This window comes from Dipodomys merriami, unplaced genomic scaffold (genome assembly GCF_024711535.1).
Source record: "Dipodomys merriami isolate MVZ:Mamm:240054 unplaced genomic scaffold, mDipMer1.0.p SCAF_52, whole genome shotgun sequence".
In the NCBI taxonomy this organism is placed as follows: Eukaryota; Metazoa; Chordata; class Mammalia; order Rodentia; family Heteromyidae; genus Dipodomys; species Dipodomys merriami.
The window spans coordinates 7,832,705-7,851,200 of NW_027206091.1; the positions used below are offsets into that span (position 1 = coordinate 7,832,705).

The following is an 18,496-nucleotide window of genomic DNA, read 5'->3' on the forward strand; positions in this document are numbered from 1 at the left end:
ACCTCCTCGCAGCACAGCTCGTCCCTGCTCTTCTTAGTTGAACTTGCGCGAGGATAAACTCACTTAGCAGCAACTGCGCTGTGGCCCTCATGTCCTTGCTCAAACAGCGCAGTGCTGAACTTTATGCGGAATTGGCCCCCTGGCGGTGAGACACGGGCCCAGGCCAGGTGCCCAGTGGGGCAAAGGGTTCCTTCCCGAGCTCCCTTCCAAGCACGCCAGAGAACTCCCAACGCCACTTCCGGCTGCCCTTAGTTAAGATGGCGGGCGCAGGGGCGTCACTGAGGCTTGGGCTGCGGCTTCTATGCCCTTGCCCAACATGGCGGATTTCGTCCCGCCCCTCGGCTTCCGCCCCTCAGCTTAGTTTGTTGACAGTCCTGACGACCGCAGCGATGGCGGTTTCTCGCGCAGTCCGCGACCTGTGGCTGAGGCGTAAGTCACCCCCTGTCCTCTGGGGGGTCCACCGAGGAGAGGCCTATGCGGAGGCAGCAAAAGGGCCCGTGCGCTGCCTAACGCAGGGGTCTGCGGAGGCTCCCAACTCGAGAGAACTCCCCAACTCCAGAAGCCTGGGTCTTTGCAATCTGGGGTCCCTGACAGCTCGTCGCCCCCGGGCCTGGCTCAGCCCACCGCCCACGGTCTCAAGTAGTCTCAGACTCAGCCCACTGCCAAGCACCCCAGTCCTCAAACCCGAGTCCCCCCCGGCCCTGGGCTCTGCGGACTTCGTGTTCTCCAGGCCAGGCTCCCCGAGACACGTGCATCCCCATTCTGGCGTCTCCAGGGCTCCTCTTCCCCTCTGTCCCCAGGACCGGCAGCGCCCACGCAGCTGGGCTTCCACCTCAGCCCTCGCCCCCTGAGCTCCTCCGCACACCAGGCCTCCAAGGCAGCCCCCTCGGAAGCCTCGGACCACAGCTACGAGTCCCTGCAGGTGACCTCGGCTGGGACACACGTCCTCCACGTGCAGCTGAACAGGCCTGACAAGAGGAATGCCATGAACAAGGCCTTCTGGAGGTGCGGGCTGCACATCCTGGAGGCCTTCCTGCAGGTGGAGGCGGGGCTGGGGCACCAGGCCTGGCTGGCCTTGGAGGACAGACAGATGGACTTGAGGGTGGGGCAGTCCCACTGCTGTGCTTACTGGCTCTTCCCTCCTTGCTCCTCCACAGGGAAATGGTGGAATGCTTCAACAAGATAGCCAGGGACTCCAACTGCAGGGCTGTGGTGGTCTCGGGTGCAGGAAAAATGTTCACTTCAGGTACCTTCTCCTCCCCAGGCGCTCCTGGTCCTGGTGGTATGGCAGTGCTTCTAATTGAGGATTTTAGGCAGCTCTAACTTATGATTTGAACCTCTTGCTCTTTTGTCACAAGGCCTCATTTCAAGCATCCAATCAAGGGCTGTGGTGTGGCTCTGACAGCACTGGCCTCGCATACTAGTAGACCTGGGTCATCCCCAGCATCCCCTCCCTAGAGGGCCAATCGAGAAATGAGTGCAGAACACACTATCTGAGCCCTTGAACCAGACAGTTGAACCAGACTTTGGCCTCTCAGAGTCCAGAGCAGGGTCAGCCAAGTGTGTTACCATAGCAGGGCCTTGCCCACGTAGTCAGCAGGCACATGCTAGTCTCTGGGTGTCTGTGGCCCTTTGCTCTGCTCTCCAGAGGGTGTCATCGGCCATCAAAGTCCCTCAGTGTTCTGACTTCAGATACTGTAGGTTTTCTTCTCATATATCCATTTGCAGCCAGCACAGTGGCTGACACCTGTAATACCAGCCACTCCAGAGGCACAGATGGAGAGGATTGTCGATTGAGGCCAACCTTATCAAAAAGTTATGGAGCCGGGTGCTGGTGGCTCACGCCTGTAATCCTAGCTACTCAGGAGGCTGAGATCTGAGGATCATGGTTCAAAGCCAGCCCGGGCAGGAGAGACCGTGAGACTCCTATCTCCAATAAACCACCAGAAAACCAGAAGTGGTGCTGTAGCTCAAGTGGTAGAGCGCTCGCCTTGAGCTGAAGAGCTGAGGGACAGCGCCCAGGCCCAGAGTTCAAGCCCCATGACCAACAAAAAAAAAAAAAAAAAAGTTATGGAGACATCTCCCACCCCCACCCCTATGTCAACTGATAGCAGGACATGGTGGCTCACACCTGTCATCCAGCTACTCAGAAGGTATAAAAAGGATTGAGGCAACAATCATTAAACAAACAGAAGGGAGGCCCTAGCTAGGCCAGGGCCTCTCAGTGGCAGACAACAGACACAAGAAGCAATCCCAAGCCAGGAGTCACTGGCTCATGCCTATAATCCTAGCTACTCAGAAGGCTGAGATCTGAAGATCATGGTTGGAAGCCAGCTTGGGCAGGAAAGTCTGTGAGACTCTTGTCTGCAATAAGCTACCAAAAAAGACAGAAGTGGAGCTGTGGCTCAAAGTGGTAGAATGTTAGCCTTAAGTGAAAAAGCTCAGGGACAGTGGCTAGGCCCTGAGTTCAAGCCCTGCAATGGGGAAAAGAAAGCAATCCCTATGAAAATGCCTCCATTTCTATGTGACCACCATTTTTAGCACCCAACAATTATGGCCCTTAAGATCTGTATTCTGTAACATGAGCCCGAGGACCATAGAGAAGACAGGCAGCTTCTCCCAGTGACCCTATGAAGAGATGAAATTACAGATAAAAGAAAGACATGAAATTGGGCACTGTAGCACACAACTGTAATCCCAATTATTCAGGAGGAAGAGGCAGGCAAATCCTCCTTTTCCCTCCCTGACCCTGGCCTTCATCTCCATTATGCTCACTCTATTCTAGCCCTGCAGGCCATCTTGAAGACCCATACCCAGGTCAGGGGCATTCCAACCCAACCACTGGGCCTTTGCACTGGTTGTTCCCATCATCTGTTCACCACAGTCTAGATATATTCATGTCCCTTCCCTTCGTCTCCTTCAGGTCTCTCACTGAGGTCATTAGACAAGGCAACAGCCTCCCTGCTGACTCCCAACACAGATATATGTCATGCTTTTCATATAGTTGAGATGGAGTCTCAAGGAGATGTATTGTAGGCTAGCCTCCAACTCCTGATCCTCCCACCTCCACCAAGTGCTGGGATTACAGGCCTGTGTCACATTGCTCCAGTCTAATTTTACAAGTGTGTGTGTGTGTGTGTGTGTGTGTGTGTGTGTGTGTGTGTGTGTGTGTGTGTGTGTGTGTGTGTGTGTGTGTGTGTGTGTGTGTGTGTGTGTGTGTGTGTGTGTGTGTGTGTGTGTCTGGTCCTGGGCTTAAACTCAAGATCTAATCTGGTTTATCTTTCTTGCCTATGGCAGCATGGAGCCTGGACCTCTTTGACCATCAGATAGCCATAGTTGCAGGCTGGAACTCAGGGTCTTGCCCACCACTGAACCACACTTTAGCTGGGACAGTCATGAACAGCAGTCCAGGACTTGAATCTGAGCATTCAGGAGCCAGAGGTGGAGGGTCAGGAGTTCCAGGCCAGCCAGGGCTACCTAGCGAACTCTGTTTCCAAAACAAAACAAAGACTGCATACCAGTGACTCACAGGCTGAGATCTGAGAATCATACTTCAGAGCCAGCCTGACACTAAAGTCGGTGAGACTCTTATCTCCAATGAACTACCAGAAAACCAGAAGTAAAGCTATGGCTCAAAGTGATAGTGCTAGCCTTGAGCAAAAGAGCTTAGGGACAGTGCCCAGGCCCTGAGTATAAGCCCTATAAAACAAAGCATGAAAGAAAAACAGGAAAGCTGGGCACCAGTAGCTCACTCCTGTAATCCTAGCTACTTGGGAGGCTGACAGCTGAGGATCATGGTTCAAAGATAGCCTGGGCAGGAAAGCCTGAGAGAGACGCTTCTCTCCAATAAACTACTCAGAAAAAGGTGGAAGTGGCCCTGTGGCTCAAGTGGTAAAGCACTAGCCTTGAGCAAAAAACGGCCGGGGACAATGCCTAGGCCCAGAGTTCAAGCCCCAGGACTGGCAAAAAAGAAAAGAAAACCAGAGGAAGAAAAGTCAGAAGAAGGAAGATGGAGGTGCAAGTTCACGCCATCCTGAACCCCAATCTCAGGAGACAACTTGCTGTGGCTAGTGACCATGGGACCATTTTGGATCTGAGTCCTGGCTAGGTTCTAGAGTACTGGAAGACTATGTGAGTGCCAGGAATCGACCTCATGGACATGGCTTCAGAACCGCTGCAGCCCGAGGGAGACGACGTGGCCCGCATCAGCTGGTACCTCCGTGACCTCATCACCCAGTACCAGAAGACCTTCAGCGTCATTGAGAAGGTGACTCTGGGCACAGCAGGGCAGCAGCTCCTCTGCCCACTGCCCTCAGCCCTGACCCCAGCCCTGCCTTCCCTTCCAGTGCCCCAAACCTGTGATCGCTGCCATCCACAGCGGGTACATTGGTGGAGGAGGGGGTGCTGAGGCCTCCCCTCCCTCAGCCAGGGCCTCCACTCTCAGCTCTCTGCTGCTGAGCCTGGGGCCCTTGCATGCGGCCATGACTGGGGAGCAGGGCCAGACTCTTTCCCTCTGCATTGTCCCTGGCCTCTTCCTTCCAGGTGTGGACCTCATCACTGCCTGTGACATCCGCTACTGTGCCCAGGATGCTTTCTTCCAGGTCAAGGTGAGTCTCCCTGAGCTCCTGCCTTCCGGGACCCCCACAGTGCTGACTAGAGAGTGGCACACCTGTCAGAGCAGGGACCACGTGTGTGGAGGGAGCAAGCCCTGAGGGCTTCACGGCAGAGGAGTCAGAGTGGCCCTTCCAAAGTGAGGCTCAGGAGACAGGCAGGGTAGCACACAGCTGTCATCCCGGCACTTGGGAGGTGGAGGCAGAAAGACTGGAGTTCTAGGTTAATCTGGACCACGTGGCAGGACCTTGCCTCTCCAAACCAAGAGCTGGGGATTTGGCTTGGTAGACTGCTTATCTGGCACATGGAGGATCTTGTTCCTGGCTCTAGTACCATGGAGAACATCTCCTGGCAGGCATCTAGGGAAGTGAGGAGTGATTGGGGGGAGGTGGCACAGACAGTATGACTGTCAAGCCACACTGGAGACCCAGAGACACAGAATGAAGCCAGGTGCAGCTGGGATCTGGAGGGAGAGAGGGAGAGGAGGGGAGGGAAAGAGAAGGGGTGCCTCCTGAGAGGTGAGGTCGCCATGAAGAACCCACTGTAAAGAACCAGGAAGTTGCTGGGTGCTCATGCCTGTCATCATAGATACTCAGGAGGTTCAAATACAAGGATCAAGGTTCAAAACCAGCCTGAGCAGGAAAGTCCATAAGTCTCTTATCTACAATTAACCACCAGAAAACCAGGAGTGGTGCTGTGACTTGAAGTGGTAGAGTGCTAGCCTTGAGCAAAAAGAGCTCAAGGATAGCACCCAGGCCCGGAGTTCAAGCCTCAGAACTAACAAAAATAAGAACCAGTAGGTCTCCTAGGGAGGAACTGTCTAGGGTTAGCATTGTAGGGGAGTAGGAGGTGTTTGGGGGTGAGGGTACAGAACTGGTGGGAAGTGGGGAACAGCTCTGGAGAATGGCACCAAGTCTTGGCCTTGAGTATTGGAAAGCAAATGATGACAGTCCCACTGCACACTAGGAGGTGGACATAGGCCTGGCCCCTGACTTGGGGACGCTGCAACCGCTGCCCAAAGTCATTGGGAATCAGAGGTGAGAGAGGGGCGGAGGTGAGGACTGTGGGGTCTCCCCCACCCCAGACCACAGGGAGTCCTGATGCGCCCTCCCTCCATTCCCACAGCCTGGTCAACGAGCTGGCCTTCACTGCCCGAAAGATGATGGCGGACGAGGCGCTGAGCAGTGGACTGGTCAGGTAGTGGGGGCTGAGGACGGGGACAGGGCCACGGATGGGGGCGGAGGGCAACCAGGGGTTCGCGGGGACCTTCTGTCCCCTCTCCAGGTCACGGGCGGTGTCTTCTTGGGAGTGGCTGTGGCTGGCAGCTGGTGGTGAGGGTCAGCACCTGGAAGATAGGTCCTCTCCTGGGCTCTGCCAGCTTCCTATTCCTTTTATCCCCTCCTGAAGCCGCGTGTTCGTGGACAAGGAGGCCATGCTGGACGCAGCCTTCACGCTGGCGGCTGAGGTGTCGAGCAAGAGCCCAGTGGCCGTTCAGAGCACCAAGGTCAATCTGCTCTACTCGCGGTGGACATGGCGCTGGACTATGTGGTGAGCTTCAGCCTTGGCCACTCACCACGCTTCCTGCAGGATCTCTGCCAATCACTGCTCACGCTGCATGGCCTCCACCAATCACCACACTCCCAGTCCCGGCACGACCTCCACCAATCACCTCACACCCTTCTACTCATGCATCCAATAGGGACTTGGGGGTGGGGGGCCTGCACCTCGCCCTCGGATTGGTGCCCACTAGCATCGCCCCGCCCCCTCCTCAGGCCTCCTGGAACATGAGCATGCTGCAGACCCAGGACATCGTGAAGTCGGTGCAGGCGGCCATGGAGAAGAAGGACCAAACTCTGAGCGCCAAGCCCGGCCTGCTCCGGGATCCGCCTGCCCACCTCTCTGCTGACCTCTTCCTCTGTAGTAGGAAGATTCAAGACAGACCTCCAGTGCCTTCTCAGTGCTCTCAAGCCTTATAACTTTATGGCTATCATTTCTTCCCACCCAGGTTTTTTTTCTCTTTTCTGAGAACAATTAAAAAACAAAAAATGTTCTGGAGAGAACTTGGCCCATTATTGGAGGGGAGGGAGACCCCGAGTCCCGGGGGACTCCCAGAAGGCAGCTGTGAAGTTGGGGATAAGGTTCGTTTGCTCTTCTGAAACAAGTTGTCATTTTGTAGCCTAGGCTGCCCTGAGTCATTTGATCCTCCTGTCTTAAGTCACCCTTGTAGTCAAGGGGAAAGATCTGAATGGTCAAAGATGATCACACAGGGTCAACAGGAAAGGTGGGAGAGCCTTAAGCTGAAGAGCTAAGGGACAGCACCCAGGCCCAGAGTTCAAGCCCCACAACCAACCAAAAAATGAAAAAAAGAAAAGGTAAGAGTCCAGTCATGGCTCACCTAGTCACCAAGGATGTTTTTCTTGGCCATGATGGTCAAGGTGGATACATGGACAATGGTCGCCAGGGTGGGCAGCATCCTGTGGTTTGGAGCCTGGGCAGAAACCAGGCTCACCCCTTCATGGGGGTGGGGAGTGGGGGACTCCAGGAAGACTCTCCAAATACAACCTGACCCTATGGTAGCACAGGAGCAGAATCTCCACCCCCCCATGGTGATGCCCAAGGCCACTGCCCTTAGTCACCCCAGGCAGTGGGGCTGTGCTGCAGAGCGCAGTCATCCCTGTGAAGGGTTGGGGGGGAGTGCTGGGTGTTCCTAAGAATCCAGGGGACAGCTGTCCTGTTGCACAATGTACACCCTGTTGATGGCATCTTTCAAAGCTACCGTCTGCCCTGGGGCTGTGCATGCAAAGACCTGTCTGCCCGGCGGGGCGTGCAGTTCCAGGAGATGACGCCCATCCCAAGTCAACTCACCCAATCCACCCCTTCTTGGGGCTAGGGAGAAAGAAAAAAAAAAGGGGGGGGGGAGCTGAAGTAGGTGGGAGGGGCAGAGAGCTCTGAGATGTTTATTTTCGCTCCCAGCTCAAGTTTGAGGTGTCCAGTGATCAGGATCACACGGACTCAGTTTCCCTTGTTCAAATACACATATTAGTCGCCATTGACCTAGACACTCCCGCCCCACTCCCACCGGATGACAATCCCTGGGATCTGAGGACCAGACCTGCCCATCAAGGGACACAAGTTTGAATCGGCAGCAGCCCCTGAGTGGCTGTCCTCAGCTCCCTGGTCCTCAGGTGCCCTCCTTCCATACAAAGGCCATGCGGACGCAGTCAGACACCACGGCTACACTTTATTGGGCTCCCCGCCCCCCCTCCCTGAGCCCCCCCTCCCTGAACCCCCGCCCGCGGCTCGGGCTCAGAAGATCCTCACGGAATCCAGCAGCACATCGCCGCTCACTTCCAGTGCGCGCACGCGCGTTAGCGGCATCCGGTGGCGGAAGTTATGGTAGGGGGTGTCCCCTACCACGGCCTGCGGGGCAAAAGTCACAGTCAGAGACCCCCCCCTCCGGGGACTACAGTAGGTCCAGCCCGAGCCCACCCAAGGGGGTGCAGCCTGGGGAGCTGCGTGTCTGGCTGCGCCCCGGGGCTCCCTGCTGCAGAAATGGGGCATAGGCCCATTTCTGGGGTCAAATGACTTGAGAGTGGGACAGAACCTGAGCAGAAGTGTTTGGGTGGGTGAGGGGGGTTGCTGATTCGTGGGGCGCTGGGTCCTGAGTTGGAACGGCGGGGCGGAAGGAAAGGGGGAGAAAAGTTTCTTAGAAAGTGTTGGAAATGGTTGCTAGATTGGGGAGTCCGTGTTCATTATTGAAGCCCTAATTTAAAGTGGTGATTGTGGCTGGGCGCTGGTGGCTCACGCCTGTCACCTCAGTGTACTGAGGAGGCTGAGGTGCGAGGAACAGGGTTCGAAGCCAACCTGGGCAGGAAAGTCCATGAGATTGTGATCTCCAGTGAACCAGCAAAGAGCTGGGACTGGAGCTGTGACTCAAGTGATAGAGCTTCAGGGACAGCGCCCAGGCCCTGAGTTCAAAGCCAAGTACTAGCACACAAATGAATAAAGTGGGGACGGTCTCAGCCACCCTGGCCCGCCAGGATGAGGTCCTGGGCTCTCATTGCCACTCTACCCCGTCCTCACCCCTCCTGATCTTGGGCACTAAGGACAGAGAGGAAGACGGGCGGGAGGGTCTGGCCCACCCGGCCAGGGCACCCCACCCCGGATCCTGCCCCGCCCTGCTGCCCCTCTAGTGCGGTGGAGGTGCGCACAGGCAGGGGGATGGTCCACGGACGCCGGGGCCGGCGGACCTAACCATTGCACCGCGTGCTCCACCCTGCTCACAGCATCAAACCACGCCCACAGCACCCTGCCACGCCCACAGCTCTAACTCAACACCCAGCGCCCCGCCCCGCGATCGATGCCCCGCCTATCGCCACGCCCACCGCGCCACGCCCAGCATTCAGCGTCCCGCCCTGCAGGGACCCAGGGCCCCAGCCACACCTTGAAGCCGTCCTCGGCGGCGATGAGCAGCACCTCGAAGGGCTGGCCCCGCTGGAAGGGGACGCCTGCGCCGCGCTCCTCCGTGCCCCATTTGCCCTGCTCCATGCTGTTGAAGACCACCTCCGACGTGTCCAGCCGCGGGTTGAAATGCAGGGCCGCGTCGGCGCCCTGGTCCTCGCTGCACAGCAGGTTCACGTGGAACCTGAGGAGGGAGAGAGGATCGAGACTCGGTCATCACCACTGGGAGGACTCAGGCCAAGCACCCAAGGACCCAAGACTCTCTGTTCAGAGCCTGGGGACTTGGCAACTCACAGGGCCCAGCGTGAGGGAGTCGGGTAGGGTGGACAAGGGCAGGGAATCACAGATTGGAGGCCCTAACGATGATGGGAACTCTGAGCACAAATCTACCCAGAACAGCCTGCGTGTTTGTGGCCATGGTATAAGTTCCCCAGGCCTCACAGGGCCTCAGAGCACCAGGGGCAGTACAAGGGAACCCCAAATCCCCACAAGCCCCCCACGAAGAAAATATACACTAACTGGCAGGTCCTGGAGCTCCAGGCCCACCTAGGGCCATACAAAGGTGGCCCTCGAACCCCAGATTATTTAGGGAGACCCCAGAACTCCATACAGGATGTCATGAGGAAATTAGTGAACATATCTGATTTCATAGCAGTTTTCATAAAGGTTCCAAAACTCTGACGTGCAGAGAAGGTTCCAGGCCTTCCATCTCTGGGCTGTCATGGAGGATCTCCTAAACCTGAAGATCACCCTCTCACCCAGTACTTTTGCCCTGGTTACTTGGGGGCCCAGAGGGAGAGTTTTCTTACCTGCTGGCCTTGTCAGGAACAATGCCTCGAATCCTCATCACAGTGCCTGTACGGAGGCCATCAGGCAGGGGGGTCTTGTGGGGGACCGTCTGCAAGATTCAGGGTAGAGGAAGTATGTGAACAGGGGAAACACAGGGAGAGCTGGCAGGTAGGTGAGCCTCTCTAAAAGGAGCTCCAATCCAGCGCTGGTGGCTCACACCTGTAATCCTAGCTACTCAGGAGGCTGAGATCTGAGGAATGTGAGTCAAAGCCTGCCAGGCAGGCAACTCTGTGAGACTCTTATCTCCAATAAACCACTCAGAAAATAGGAAGTGGCGCTGTGGCTCCAGTGGTAGAACGCTCACTTTGAACTGAAGAGCGCAGGGACAGCGCCCATGCCCAGAGTTCAAGCCCCACAACCAACCAAATAAACCAGAAGGTAGAGACAAGTGATCCCAGAACAAGAGAGACCCAGACAGGCGCCAAGAATGGAGACAGAAAGACAAGAGAAACTGGCAGTAAAAATGTGAGGTGAGATGCAGCAGAGGAGAGAGATGGAGAACTTGGCGAAGTCTGGGTGACACTAAGTCCACCCTTGGGCAATTCCCCGCAGGCCCAGGCCCCCACTTTCTCCCTGGAGCAGGACTTCCCAGCCAGGCCCAGCCCCCACACCTGCACAGGCCATGGGGGCTGAGCTTGACCGTGGGCTCCTAAAGCACTCACCGAGCTCATGGCTGGCACAGTGGGAAGGCAGCAGTGTGGCAGTGCACCCCACAGGGACCTTAAATAGAGGCAAGATGGGGCTGGCCTTGGTGACTCACCCCTGCCTTCCACCCACCGCCCACAGCTGGCACAGACCCTGGCCCTGGGGCACAACTGGCAAGGCTGGGCCTGGCCCTCCTCCCCCTCCTCCTTCTGCCCTCCTCCCATGCTCCCTGGGGTCCCAGACACATTGTCCCTCACCCAGGCCAGGGCCCCACAGAAGGCCTCCCATGGGTCCCCAGCCAGCCTGGCACATGAAACTCCTGGCTCCCAGACACCCATCCACTGGTCCTGACAGGTCCCGCTGGGCTCAGCCTCCTGCCCAGGGCTGAGGACAGCGCTGACAGCCCCGCTCACCACTGCCCTCTGCTCACAGACACAGGAAGCATAGTCCACAAACTGCCTCCCATGGACACCATGGCTGGGCCAGAGCTGGATCCCAGGCCCCAGCTGTGCCAGGACGGTGGGAGGCGAGGGCTCAGTGACCCCGGGGTTGATGGGGACTCAGGGGCTGCTGCCCTTCCCCAGGTCCTGGCTGGTTGGCTCCAGGCATGCATGCTCTAGCAGACATGGTAGGGAGCAGCAGGAGGGGCACACACAGGCCTGGGGCGGGGCGGGAAGCAGTTGGTCCTAGGTGCAACCTGCACAGCTGTGCTGCCCTGCTTCCTGCCCCCTCAGCTCCACATGCCTGTCCTCACTCTGCTGTCCTCCCTCCCTCCCTGCCCCAGTCCCTGGACCACCCCCACCATCCTGCCAGCTGCTCCCTTGTTCCTGCTCAGTGATGACGGCGTACAAAGGGACATGGGTTAGCATATCCTAGACACCCAGACTAGGAACGGGACACAGGGAACTCTGCCCAGCCTCCATCTCCTCTTCTCTGCCTCCCAGACTCCACAAGAAGAACCAAGGAGAGGGGAAATCAGGGAGAAAGATGAAAGAAGTTTCTGGAAGCAGGCAGAGGAAAGGGGGCAAGTTGAGCAATTCCCCACCCCCACCAAAGACACACACACACACACACACACACACACACACACACACACACACACACACAGAGGAGATTTCCCATCCCTACCCCCTCTCCTGTGCTCCTGCCCCACCCAGCAGGTGGCAAAGAGCCTGGGGCAGCTGCAGGCTGGGAGTGGAAAGTTGGGGTGGAGTCAGGAGACTTAGAGCAGGATCCATCTCTCTTCTCCCTAATTCTAGGCCTCCGAGCCCATCCCCTCCTTCCCCACCTTGCTCCCAGGTCTCCCAAGGGGAGGTTCAACTCAGAGGAGAAGAGCTCTAAACAGGAGCCTGGACCACTGTGTTGCTTTGTGGGTTGTAAGACCCCCCCCCTGTTTTGGCAAGTTGAAAACTGGGGTTCAGAGAGGGTAGTCTCTGAGCCAAGGTCACACAGCAAGCAGGAAAGACACCAGAGCCTGAGAGTGATCTGGAGGTAATCTACTTAGGGCATCCCAAAACTAAATAGAAAAACTTTTCTCTTCCAATAGCAACAGTTGGGCTGGGCTATGGTCAGGAATAGTGGATCTCATTTCTCTATCACTTCCCCCCTGGGAAGTCAGATTCTCCTAGCTTGTTTGTTTGTTTTGATGTGAATCCTGTCTCTGTGTTGTTTCCCATGACTTCTCTCTCATTTCTTCACCCAGTCTGGATATAAGTTCATGCAGTTTCCCTGCACGTCTGAACTTGCCTGTCTTTGATGAGTGACCCCAAGTTTGTTATCAGTTCATAAATCTCATTTCTTGGAACTGAGATTCCCTGAATAAATCTCCTTGATTGATTCTCCTTGGTCACTATGGTAAATCTTGGATTTTTTTGGGGGGGGCCGGCGAGATAAGAGTTTCATGGACTTTCCTGCCCAGGCTGGCTCTGAACCATGATCCTCAGATCTCAGCCTCCTCAGTAGCTAGGATTATAGATGTGAGACACCAGTTCCTGGCCAAAAAAAAAAAAATATATATATATATATATAATATATTATATAATATAAATATATAAAAATATATTATATATATAAAAATATATAAATATAAAATATTTATATATAAATATATATATATATATATTTTTTGGAGGGGTCCGGTCATGGGGCCTGAACCCTGGGCCTGGGCGCTGTCCCTCAGCTCTTCAGCTCAAGGCTAGCGCTCTACCACTTGAGCCACAGCGCCACTTACGGCTTTTTTTTTCTTTTTGCTTATGTGGTACTGGGAATCGAACCCAGGGCCTCAGGCATGCAAAGCAAGAGCTCTTACCACTGAGCCACCTTCCCAGCCCAGATATATATTTTTATTTTTTTTAAATTTTTATTATTTTATTTTATTTGTGAACATACTGTACAGAGGGGTTACAATTACATGGGCAGGATAATGCATACATTTCTTACCAAGCATTGCAACCTCCTCCTTTGTTTATCCTTCACATCCCTTCCCAGCCTCCCCCCTCCCCCCCCCAGTCCCAATCCTTCTCCCCCCCCCTGCACAGACATTGTAAAGCTCGTTGTGGACATGACAACTTGTACTTCTCATTGTTGCAACAGGTCCACCTGTATCCTTAAATGACTTGTTTTTCCCCATCTCCTCCACAAGTTATACTGACATCAAATATAGGGAAAGCAGGGGTTATACTGTGGGGGAGGGACATACAAAGCAACAAAGAAATAATCTTATAAATGCGTTAGAAACCCATGTATGAAAGAAAAAAACATTAAAATACATATCTAAGGGTTCATTTTCCTAACATCACATTATCTGACCTTTTCCGCTTGACTCATACATATACTAGATATTGCAAATAAGGGAAACCATGGGACCTATGTTTCTTTGGGCCTGGCTTACTTCGCTTAATATAATTTTTTCCAAGTCTTTCCATTTCCTAACAAATGGGGCAATGTCATTCTTTCTGATGGAGGCATAGAATTCCATTGTGTATATATACCACATTTTCTTGATCCATTCATCTACTGAGGGGCATCTGGGTTGGTTCCAGATCTTAGCTATGGTGAATAATGCTGTAATAAACATAGTTGTGCTGGTAGCTTTAGTGTGGTCTTGTTTGTAAAAATTTGGGTAAATGCCCAAAAGTGGGATTGCTGGGTCATAGGGGAGTTCAGATATATATATATTTTAAATCATCAGGTTTTCTCCAACTTTATTAGCCATTTCAAATGTTACAATTCTGTTTTATAGGAATATAGTAAGCCTGTGGCTCACACATGTAATGCTAGCTACTCAGGAGACTGAGATCTTGAGGATCTATTTCAAAGCCAGAGCAAGCAGGAAAGTCTGCCAGATTTTTTTTTTTTGGGGGGGGGTCCGGTCGTGGGGCCTGAACTCTGGGCCTGGGCACTGTCCCTCAGCTCTTCAGCTCAAGGCTAGCACGCTACCACTTGAGCCACAGCGCCACTTCCGGCCTTTTTTTTCTGCTTATGTGGTGCTGAGGAATTGAACCCAGAGCCTCATGCATGCAAGGCAAGCGCTCTACCACTGAGCTACCTTCCCAGCCCCTCTGCCAGATTTTTTTTTTAATCTCCAATAAAAAGTATAGGGGGAAAAGACTGGAAATGGAATTGTGGCTCAAGTGGTAGAGTGCTAGTCTTGAGCACAAAAGGTCCAGAACAGTGTCCAGAGACTAGACCACTAAACCACCTTCCCAGCCCAGTCCATGAGATTCTAATCTCCAATGAACTGCCAAAAAGCCAAAAGTGGGCTAGGAAGGTGGCTTAATGGTAGGGTACTCGTCAAGCATACATGAAGCCCTGGGTTCAATTCCTTAGTACCACATAAACAGAAAGAGCCAGAAGTGGCACTGTGGCTCAAGTGGTAGAGTGCTAGCCTTGAGCAGAAGAAGCTCAGGGACAGTGCCCAGGCCCTGAGATCAAGCCCCAGGACTGGCAGGAAAAACCAAAAGCTAAAAGTGGAGCTGTGACTCAAGTGGTAGAGTGCCAGCCTTGAGCAAAAAAACTAAGTACTAGTGCCCAGGCCCTGAATTCAAGCTCCAGGACTAGTATTCTCTCTCTCTCTCTCTCTCTCTCTCTCTCTCTCTCTCTCTCTCTCTCTCTCTCTCTCTCTCTCTCTCTCTCTCTCTCTCTCTCATTCTGATCTAAGCCCACGAGTTAAACTTCAAGCAGAGCAAAAGCTTGGCCTTCCCACCTGCAGTGTCCCTGGAAGAAGAAGAACAGGACTGATGAATAACATCTTCCTGACAAGAGCCCACAACCAGCCCCCAGGAGCAGCAGAGGCTTGCAGAACAGAACACCCCTAATATGGATATGGGCCTATGCTGATGAGGCTGCACCCTGGAGGCCAGGAAGTTATCTCCTGGAAATCAGATTGCTACCCACCCTCCAGTGATGGACACCCAGAAGTGATGCCATGATAACGGCCAAGACTCCCAGAACCGGAACCCAGATAATCATCTGCAAGACACCGCTCAATTATACAGATCATGTTGATCTTTTGTTTGTTTGTTTGTTTGTTTGTTTGGTGTGCCTGTACTAAAGCTTGAGTTCAGGGCCTGGGCAATGTCTCTGAGCTTTTGTGCTTAAGGCTGCTGCTTTACCACTTGAGCCACACCTCTACTTCCAGTGTTTTGTTGTTTGGTTGGGGATAAGAGTCCCATTGACTTTGCTGACTGGACTGGCTTTGAACTGCAATACTCAGATCTCGGCTAAGCAGCTAGAATTACAGGCCTGAGCCATCAATGCCCACCTGGCATCTTCCTTCCTTCCTTCCTTCCTTCCTTCCTTCCTTCCTTCCTTCCTTCCTTCCTTCTTTCCTTCTTTCTTTCCTTCTTCCTTCCTTTTTGTGCCAGTCCTGGGCCTTGAACTCAGAGCCTAGGCACTGTCCCTAAGCATTTTTGCTCAAGGCTAGCATTCTATCACTTGAGCCACAGCAACACTTCTGGCTTTTTTTAAAAAGGTCCTATTTTATTTTTTGTTTATGGAGTACCAAGGAATCCAACCCAGGGCCTCATGCACCCCAGGCAAGCACTCTGCCACTAAGCTACATTCCCAGCCCACTTTTGGCTTTTTAGTGATTAATTGAAGGTAAGACTCTCATGGACTTTTCCTGCCCAGGCTAGATTCAAACCATGATCCTCAGATTTCAGCTTCCTGAGTAACTAGGTTAGAGACACAAGGCACCAATGCCCAGCTTGCATCTTCCTTCCCTTCCCTTCCCTTCCCTTCCCTCCCTCCCTCCCTCCCTCCTTCCCTCCCTTCCTTTCTTCCTTCCTTCCTTCCTTCTTCCCTCCCTCCTTCCCTCCTTCTCTCTCTCTCTCTCCCTCCTTCTCTCTCTCTCTCTATCCTTTTCTTTCTTGTCCTAGGGCTTGACCTCAGGGCCTGGGCATTGTAATCTGAGCTTCTTTAATTCAAATTTAGCACTCATCACTTGAGCCACAGTTCTACTTCCTGCCTCTTGGTGGTTAATTGGAGATAAGAGTCCCATAGACTTTCCTGCCTGGGCTGGCTTTGAACCACAATCCTCAGACCTCAGCTTCCTGAGTAATTAGGATTATAGGCCTGAGCTACTCTGTTCCCAGTTTACATCTTTTTGCTCTGAGCCATTATCTCCTGCATCTCCCCTGGGATTCCTGGAACCACAGGGCTGATGGAAATGACATCTTCTGATAAGGGTCCAACATGGCAGGCAGTGGCCAGGCTTGTTTTCTGATGACGAGGCCATCTGCCTGGCCACACCTTTGACCAGAACTGCTTAACAATGCATACTTCTCAAACCCTGCACCAATTCTTCCCGCAGTTTTTCCTCTATTGAAACCTAAACTTCGTGGTGTCAGTGCCCTAAAGATGGGTTGAAGGACCTACTCTTCCTCTTCCTGAAGCAACCTTACCCTGATTAATCATCTTTTTGTTGTTGCTCATGGGTCTTGAACTATGGGCCTGGGTGCTGTTCCTCAGCTCTTCTGCTCAAGGTGAGCACTCTACCACTTGAGCCATAGTGCCACTTCCGGTTTTCTGGTGGTTAGCTGGAGATAAGAGTCTCACGGACTTTTCTTCCCAGCTGGCTTTGAACCGAAATCCTCAGATCTCAGCCTTTTTAGTAGCTAAGATTACAGGCTTGAGCCCCCAGCCACCAACCAATGATGACTTCTTTAGTTGACATGTTGGGGCAAGTAGTTGAACCTAATATGTTGCAATGTCCAGGGACTCTGTCCTCAACTAGGACTCTGGTTAGATCCAGAGTGCTGGTATTATAGGTATGTACTACCATACCAGCTCAGTTCTATTGATAAAATATTCAATAAAAAAGATCCTTAATGGTTGAAGCTGTGATCCTTTATTGCATTGTGGCTTTGTCTGAAAGACCATCAGTCTCTGAACCTCCATTTTCTCCTCTGTAGAATGAGGTGCAATCCCCAAAAGAAATACAACCACCTTACCTCCTGTTCAGAGCTCTTCTCCTCTGACTTGAACCTCCCCTTGGGAGACCTGGGAGCAATTTGGGGAAGGAGGGGATTGGCTAGGAGGCCTAGAATTAGGGAGAAGAGAGATGGATCCTGCTCTAAGTCTCCTGACTCCACCCCAACTTTCCACTCCCAGCCTGCAGCTGCCCCAGGCTCTTTGCCACCTGCTGGGTGGGGCAGGAGCACAGGAGAGGGGGTGGGGATGGGAAATCTCCTCTGTGTGTGTGTGTGTGTGTGTGTGTGTGTGTCTTTGGTGGGGGTGGGGAATTGCTCAACTTGCCCCCTTTCCTGTGCCTGCTTCCAGAAACTTCTTTCATCTTTCTCCCTGATTTCCCCTCTCCTTGGTTCTTCTTGTGGAGTCTGGGAGGCAGAGAAGAGGAGATGGAGCTGGGGCAGAGTTCCCTGTGTCCCGTTCCTAGTCTGGGTGTCTAGGATATGCTAACCCATGTCCCTTTGTACGCCGTCATCACTGAGCAGGAACAAGGGAGCAGCTGGCAGGATGGTGGGGGTGGTCCAGGGACTGAGGCAGGGAGGGAGGGAGGACAGGCATGTGGAGCTGAGGGGGCAGGAAGCAGGGCAGCACAGCTGTGCAGGTTGCACCTAGGACCAACTGCTTCCCGCCCCGCCCCAGGCCTGTGTGTGCCCCTCCTGCTGCTCCCTACCATGTCTGCTAGAGCATGCATGCCTGGAGCCAACCAGCCAGGACCTGGGGAAGGGCAGCAGCCCCTGAGTCCCCATCACCCCCGGGGTCACTGAGCCCTCGCCTCCCACCGTCCTGGCACAGCTGGGGCCTGGGATCCAGCCCTGGCCCAGCCATGGTGTCCATGGGAGGCAGTTTGTGGACTGTGTTTCCTGTGTCTGTGAGCAGAGGGCAGTGGTGAGCGGGGCTGTCGACGCTGTCCTCAGCCTTGGGCAGGAGGCTGAGGCTGAGGCTGAGCCCAGCGGGACCTGTCAGGACCAGTGGATGGGTGTCTGGGAGCCAGGAGTCTCATGTGCCAGGCTGGCTGGGGACCCATGGGAGGCCTTCTGTGGGACCCTGGCCTGGGTGAGGGACAATGTGTCTGGGACCCCAGGGAGCATGGGAGGAGGGCAGAAGGAGGAGGGGGAGGAGGGCCAGGCCCAGCCTTGCCAGTTGTGCCCCAGGGCCAGGGTCTGTGCCAGCTGTGGGCGGTGGGTAGAAGGCAGGGGTAAGTAACCTAGGCCAGCTGGGTCCCTGCCCCTCCCATCTGCTTTGCCACCTTTTTCTTTTGTTCTGGTCCCCAAATTGGGGAGTTTGTCATGGCAGATGTAGGGGTGGAGACTGGATCTGGGGTTCATTGTGATGTCCCCCTGTTTGCAATCTTGAGGTTTTCTACCTTGGGGCACAGCTGGCCATCAGTGGCTCATGCCTGTCATCCTAGCTATGAAGAGACTGAGATCTGAGGATGGATGTTTGAAGCCAGCTTGGGGAAAGA

At 54.0% G+C, this 18,496-nt stretch overlaps 1 protein-coding gene and 1 pseudogene across 1 annotated transcript; one reads left to right on the forward strand and one right to left on the reverse strand.

Annotated features, from left to right (window-relative positions):
• The first annotated feature begins 355 nt into the window (after nucleotides 1–355).
• Nucleotides 356–6,797, forward strand: LOC138811150 (delta(3,5)-Delta(2,4)-dienoyl-CoA isomerase, mitochondrial-like; annotated as a pseudogene).
• Nucleotides 6,798–7,911: 1,114 nt separating this feature from the next.
• Nucleotides 7,912–10,636, reverse strand: LOC138811341 (galectin-7-like). The gene is made up of 4 exons (XM_069999084.1): nucleotides 10,584–10,636; nucleotides 9,882–9,970; nucleotides 9,055–9,256; nucleotides 7,912–8,031 (listed from the first exon to the last, which is right to left on the reverse strand). Exons 1-4 carry the CDS (start codon nucleotides 10,590–10,592, stop codon nucleotides 7,918–7,920), a joined length of 414 nt encoding a protein of 137 aa, XP_069855185.1. The 5' UTR covers nucleotides 10,593–10,636; the 3' UTR covers nucleotides 7,912–7,917.
• Between the last annotated feature and the right edge of the window lie 7,860 nt (nucleotides 10,637–18,496).